Genomic DNA, 7,276 nt, shown 5'->3' with positions numbered 1-7,276 from the left:
AAGAGATTTCACCTAATAAGAATACTTTCCTCTCCAAATAGACGGCTCCACCAGAAACAACGAGAATGAAGTTTGCATGGCTCTTAGGATAGTTTGCTAGAAATGCAAACTTAGGTATTTATAGACAAAGGATGTTTGGACATCAAGGAATTTCCAAAACCGAAAATATTCTCAAGATATGCAATGAATGGAAAGATTCAGTTTTCTTAATTCCAATAAATGCTTGTCCAACATTTCCGGAATCTCTTAATAGAAATTCTCCAATTAGTAAATGCACATTACTAATTTTTATTCTCTAGAGATATGCATTCTTCAGGTCTTCAGAATAATACTTCACAACTTATCCACCATTAACCAACTAAAGTGATTCAATCTAATTAATATTCATGCAATTCTTTTCGTTCAAAGTGATTCTAATATGTTTCAAAAGTATATTTTCAAAGATAGAATTGTAAATCCAAAGCATAGAATATCAAAACCCTAGGCCAAGCATAATCTTTAAAACAATTTTTGCTCAAGGTAGATATTTGCAATGAATAATTTTTATTCAAGGCAGTCAATGGATATCTGATATTCGATAGTCGTTTCCGAATATCCGATTTCCCATAGGGTAACTTCCGACATAACGAATATCGGGTATCGGAACCGGATATTTTATCGGAACTTTCTGCGTTAATGTAATGGTACCGGCTGAGGCAGTTTCCGTTAGCCTAATATCCGATATCCGATAACATATATACTCATTCATCCGTTTAGCCTTTATCCCACCCATGTTTTCATTCACATCGAGAGAAACTAAGAAAACGCCTTATCTATCCAGTACTCGTTCATGTCTTCTTCTCCTCATCTCTTATGAATCTTACTCTTTTGCTCATTAGTTCGTCTGAGACTCTTAGTTACCAGCAACATCTCCTCATCTCTTTTCAAGGGTTCTTTTTTAAATTATATTTTGAGTTCAGTTTGGATTTTGAAATTTAATTTAGAGTTTCATAGTTGATTTGTAAAATTAGAATTTGCTGGAGAGTTTAGTTTGATTTAGTGAAGAGTTTGGTTTGATTTTGGATACGAGAACACATATTTTGAATTGTGGATATTGATTTTGAATGAAACAAGAAGAAGAAGCTAATGTTGTTGAAGTTCATGTGGGTTGAAATTTTTTTGGGATGGATTTGTATCCAATTTGATCTTACAACTGGAAATTGAGCCAAGAAAAGACAATAAATTGGATGGATGAGTTTGTGTTGGAATCAAATCTGGATCAATTTTACAGAGAAGACGGTTTTGTTGTTGTGTTTGATTAGTAACAATGATGATTCAAATGGGTCTGGTGATGCGAGATGAATGGTTACATGGTATTGTTGGTGCTGATTGCAGCTGCAATTCTGTGAAATGGTAGTTTTGATGAAATGAGATGGCACTGGCACTTAGTGAAGATGGTGGTGCAGCTATTAGGTTTGTTAACGGAACATTATCTGATATCCGATAGTTTTAACTAACGGAATCGAAATAGATCTTCAAATTTCCGTCGGAATTTATTGGATATCGGATATCCGATAACTACTATCATAAATGGAAGCGGCTAAGCCATTCGTTTCGATAGATTTTTTTGACATCCCTACTTATATATACATCACATGGTTCATAAAACTCGATCAAATTCCTTGTTTATCTCATCATTAAAGAAATTTATTATGTTATTGATCCCTTGACCGTTTTTATTTAAGAAAGTTAATAGTGTTAATTTTGTGATAATTAAGTGTCATTAATTATTAAAATTCTTGAATACAAAAATCAGATTTTGGTAGGAAAACAAAAAGAGATCATTTTTTTTTATTTTCTTATTTTAATGTTTTTGAGTTTAAAAGAAAACGAATTTGAGAAAAAGAAAAAAGATGGGTGTGTTATCATCACTTATTTTTCTAACGTTTGGTGTTGAGTAAGAATAGAACTGTACGTCGTAGTTGACCCCAAGTATCAATACTCTCAAAGTGCAGGAGTGATTACGAAAGAGATTTTACTCGGCTGTTTTTTCCTAAGAACGACGCGACATGGAAGAAATGCTTGCACAATCTCGTGCGGAGCCGCGAAACGTTTAAAAGAGAGCGACATGGTCATGACTCAGCCATAACATTTTTATTTTGTTTGGTTTTACGATTGTTTTGCAGGCTATTTTCAACAATTGTTCCAACAGATTAAATATCAATTCTAATTGTATATTAAGACAAAAACATACTTGTGAATGATAAGGAAATCCTTGACCAATATTTTCACTTGTTTGATTTGCTTGTTAGATTTTAGCTTAGTTTAGTTTAATATAAATCAGAAAACACCCCCTTTTACATAAGTAATCGGAACAAATAATAAACCCAGACCTCTATGTAGGGAAATCCCTTTTTTACCCTTGTTTCATAATATATCTTGAGTAGTGAGAAAGTAATATTAATTTTGAAATACAAATGACCACATCAATTGCTTTACTATTATGTATCCTTCGCAGATTTGGATATTTGTATCAAATTTGAAGTAAAGGGTGTGATAGAAACTAGTGCATTTAGGTAATTGATGAGTAAGTGTCATTTAGCTCATTTACATTTAACATGGAGAAATGATATTGAAGTATTGGTAAAATTTTGATTAAGTAAGAGCGAGGTCTGAATGAACTGAAGGCTGAATTGCAGCTTGTTAGCTCTAATTTCATATATAACAAGAGTTTGGTATTTTAGGTTCAGAAATAAAGGGCAAGAACTTAGCAGATATGTTGAACCATTTAGAAAAACAACGCGAAATTTTAATGGAAGCTTAGAGATGAATGTCACATGAGTTACATAGACTCCAGGTAGATGAAGAAAAGAAGAAATACTAACGCACAAAATTTATGAAGTTACATATGGTCAAGGCCTAAATCAAATGAGAAATTCTGAACATAGATCTTCTGCTGATGTTAGGGAAGCACGTCTCACGTAGTTAACAAAAGAAGTTGATATATATATATATATATATATATATATGAAATATTCAACCTCATCGACTTTTGGTGAAATTTTTTGCGAAGAAGTTGAAAGTACTCGTTCTTAGATTGATGACATGTCAGAAGTGTATCAAGTTCTAAACCGGCTTACAACGGGCCAATAATATTTTTCAAAGAAAAATACATCTGAAGTCTTTATTTTTAGCAATTTTTTGTTACTTTTTTTCAGTAAACTTTTCCATAAAAGAAATCGATGAGAACGAAGAGTGGAGTTAGCCATAAATGGCACATATAACAATTATCTAGCCGGTGCAGTGGAGTCCATATTTGGCAATCCGATAGCCTGCAGTTGAGTTTGGCAATTGCCAAAATATGGTTAGAGGCAGTTTTGGACCGAGTTCCATGCCGAAATGTGAAATGGCAACCCACGCGAAAAACGGAAAATTCGTCAGGTCAAAGATTTCCCGCAAAGGGATTTGCCTTTGGCAATTTGAAAAACAACGTCACAAATTATCACCTAGCTCCGTTTTGCGGGCCATGTGGTCACCTATTTCTTACTCGTCTGACTCGGAAAATTTTGGGGTTCAAGTTAGAAGGTACGCTCAAATTTTCGGATTTTCTCTCAAAAAATGATAGCACTCAAAATCTTTCAGTTCTGAGATGGAAATTGATAAAGCTAACAATAATAAGATTGGAAAAGAGACTTCGTTAGATCAACCAGATAATGTGGTAGTAAATCGCACTGTTGAAGGTAATGAAAGTGAGTTAACATCTACTGAAGAACAAATCTCGGATAACAACGATTCAGATACTTGGAATGTTAATACTTTAGTCAATTCTTCTACTTCTCGTCAATCAAACCTGGATGAGGATGGGGTTTATTTTTCTCAAGCAATTCAGTCTCCTTGTTGCACTCAGATGGAACGATTGTCTATTTCTGCTGCAAATAGTTCAATCCCTCCTCCAAATCTCCATGCTTCCGCAGAAATGACTGGTGATCACATTGATTTTGGTCCTGTAATTACTAATATTTTCGTCGAAGATGAAGTTGAGTTGTTGCAAAGAACACCGATTAATGAATCTAATACCTTGGGAACAAATGCAGACAATGAGGGTACAGTGTTCGACGCTTTTACTGAATCAGAAGATTACCCACAAATCCCTCCAGGCTCTGAAGTCATGGCAAATTCAAAATCGCAATGCTCCTATAATGAACAATCTCCTCCATGTGCTGACTTAGGTGAAGGATCAGGATCAGGATCGATGGTGGAGAAAGGTAACAAAGATAGAATAAGTGAGTTACCTGATGCGTTAATTCACCACATTTTTTCTTTCCTTGACATAGAATCTGTTATTCAAACCTGTATTCTGGCAAGAAGATGGAGGTATCTTTGGGCTTCTGTACCTACTATAAAAATATCTGAAGCTGGTTTCATTAGGGGTGATGTCTATGATGATTTTGTCTCTTTGTATAGTTTTATAAACTTTGTGGATAGGTTTCTACTTCTGCGTGATAGTTCATCATATATCCAAACCTTCAAACTTAAATGGGAAAACCTTGATGTCTATCTACGTCGATTAGAGTTGAAGTATGATGCATCAAATCGTGTCGCCACATGGGTCCTGCCTGCTGTTAAGCATAATGTTCAAGTGCTAATTCTTGATATCTATCTCGACGGCATGATGAAATTGCCAGACTGTCTAGCTGTAAATCACTGACAAAGTTTAAGTTCCGTGGCGGTGGTAGGGATATGACAGACTTCGCTCTGCCTAATATTCCAATGTGTTTCCCCAGGCTAAGATATCTGGAACTTACGGGAGTCTCAGTGCTTGGCGATGAAAACTTAACTAGTAAGCTATTTTCAAGCTGCCCAGTTTTAGAGTTCGAACTTTCTTCTCTTACTCTTAAACACTTTAAATTGGACAATGAGACCTATGACTCAACTGATGAATATGCCATCACTGTAAAGTTATCTGCTGCAAATCTCACATCCCTTATCTGCAAAGATTATGTCACGAGATTATTCTCTGGAGAACCTTTCTTCTCTGGTCACTGCCGATATTGGAATGAGAGTGAAAGATAATGAGAATTATACACCGGAAACACCGAAAGTTTACTCAGAGCTTGCGACAGATGTCAGAGAGATGTACGGTGCTCGAATGATAAAATTTATAAGAGCAGTCGGTAACGTGACAGATTTTAAGTTGTCCTCACCTGGGTTCCTTGAGGTATGGATCCTTATAATTCTTTTCTTCCACATATGAAAGGAACTCTGAATGATTTATTATTTTCTTAATATGCATTGGCCTGCTATATTTCACTCCATAAATATATGGTAGGAGGTATTTGTGACATTATTTATCTCAGTTTTTATCATGGGCTAGTCTTTTCAAATCCAGCGTAAGAGGGATCAACAGTAATGTCATTTTCAATTGGGATCCTATTTTTTTTTAAAATACCTACAACTTTGTATTTTAGTATTCCCATTTTTATTTTTATTTCTTACAACTTGTAAGATTTACCTGTACATTCTTTTTTCTCTCTTAATATATTCTCATCTTTATCAAAAAAAAAAAAAAAAACATTATTTATCTCAGTTTTTACTATAAATGTTTTGCTTGTTCTCCATGTGCCAAGGTTGTCTCGGGATCTCTTTACTTGCTGGGTGACCTCAACTCTCAGTTCTGTAATTTACGGTTTTTGAATGTTGTAACATGGGTGTCAGGAAACTGCATGAATGTGCTAGCATACTTGGTCAAGATATCCCCTAATACCCAATCTATTTTCTTAACAGTAGAGCAGGTAATGAATAAATGAACTCCTTTCTATTAATTATAACTTTTGTTATTCTTCGTTTGATTTTGCTTCATTTTCTTGTGATGTTCAGACAAAGTTAGATACAAACAATACAGGAGGCGATTGGACAGTAGGGTCGTCGTCATTTCCTTGCCTCCACCACCTCAAGTTTGTTCAAATTAAAAAGGCGACTGGATCTCTTAATGAACTCAAGTTCTTGCAAGTTTTGTTAAAGAAAGCCATTGTGTTGGAGAAAGTAACAGTTTTCTGTTATAAAAGACGCTCACCTGACAGAGCTGCACAACTGAAGGAATTCAAAGAGATGCTACTTGCATATCCTAGTGCTTCTTCGGGTGTCTCAATATCAATTCAATAGTAGGCGACGTTAAAACTTTTAAAAAATTCTTTTTATGTAGTATCCATGGCATGCTAAAGAGAAAAATAAAGGGTAAACGTGTGGATCGTTCTCTGCACAATTATACTTTAACCGACTCTTGAGAATAGATTTTCTTTAAATTTTGAAACCTTAAAATATTCTTTATATTTTTGCTGCAGTAAAAATTCCTGCTGTAGTAAAATAAATGTCCCAGGTTTTATGAGCAGAATGCACATTACAGGCATGTTTCAAGAGCTTCTTGATGAAGTTCCTCATCAATCTTGTTTCCATCCTTCGTACATTTAATCTATCCTTGAATATTTGTGCTAGTGTATCTCTGAGAGCTGTGAGAAATTGTATATTGAGATCAGCAGTAGTTCCATGATAGTTACTCTCCTGACTTGATCATCGTTTCAAATATTTTCAACCTTTAATCTTTTAATTTCACCAGAAACACTGACGGCCTCTGCCAACAATTAATAGTACCAGACTACCGGTACTTAATCCAGGCTTCATTGTTTTCTTCTTGCCTAACTCTGGAGTAGGGCTGCACAAGACCCGCCCATCATACCCAAACCAGCCCGTACCCGCTAAACCCGTGAGTTTTTAATCCGAACACGCCCGTTATGGGTGCGGGGTTGGTTATGAAAATAAAAACCCGCTGTCTATGGGTGCGAGGTTGATTTTAACTAATACCTGTCCAAACCTGCCCGAAAAACTCGGTATCGGAAGTCCTTGATAGTAGTATTATATCATTGATTGAAAGACAAAAGTCTGATTTCTTTCATACACACTTAAACCAATGCAGACCTGCATTTATACAAGTCCTGACCAAGACAAGAGTTGTCCTAACATGACAGGCTGTGAACAGCTCATACTCAGCCAATAAGAGGCATTTCTCACACACTCTGATACACGTGAGAACTCTATGAGACTCTCAGCTATTAGCCCCCCTCAAGCTGGAGGTTGTGACTAGAGAGAACCTTTAGCTTGTCTCTGAGTGTAGAAAACCGTGGCTCTGCCAGACCCTTGGTGAGAATGTCCGCAATTTGATCCCAAGTGGAAATATATGTGACCTGAATGTTTTTGTTCTGAACAAGTTCTCTGACAAAATGATAGTCAATGGCCAGATGTT

At 35.7% G+C, this 7,276-nt stretch overlaps 1 protein-coding gene across 2 annotated transcripts; it reads left to right on the top strand.

Annotated features, from left to right (window-relative positions):
- Positions 1-3,587: 3,587 nt before the first annotated feature.
- LOC113335029 lies at positions 3,588-6,357 on the top strand. 2 transcript variants are annotated; one of them, XM_026581246.1, is made up of 3 exons: positions 3,588-5,197; positions 5,695-5,771; positions 5,857-6,357. In XM_026581246.1, exon 1 carries the CDS (start codon positions 3,629-3,631, stop codon positions 4,685-4,687), a length of 1,059 nt encoding a protein of 352 aa, XP_026437031.1. In that variant the 5' UTR covers positions 3,588-3,628; the 3' UTR covers positions 4,688-5,197; positions 5,695-5,771; positions 5,857-6,357. The 2 variants fall into 2 exon arrangements, with proteins under 2 accessions (XP_026437031.1, XP_026437032.1); XM_026581247.1 differs by lacking the exon at positions 5,695-5,771.
- The last annotated feature ends 919 nt before the right edge of the window (positions 6,358-7,276 follow it).

This window comes from Papaver somniferum, unplaced genomic scaffold (assembly GCF_003573695.1).
Source record: "Papaver somniferum cultivar HN1 unplaced genomic scaffold, ASM357369v1 unplaced-scaffold_137, whole genome shotgun sequence".
In the NCBI taxonomy this organism is placed as follows: domain Eukaryota; kingdom Viridiplantae; phylum Streptophyta; class Magnoliopsida; order Ranunculales; family Papaveraceae; genus Papaver; species Papaver somniferum.
Note: the sequence above shows the minus strand (reverse complement) of the source record. Positions and strands in the feature narration are given on the sequence as shown.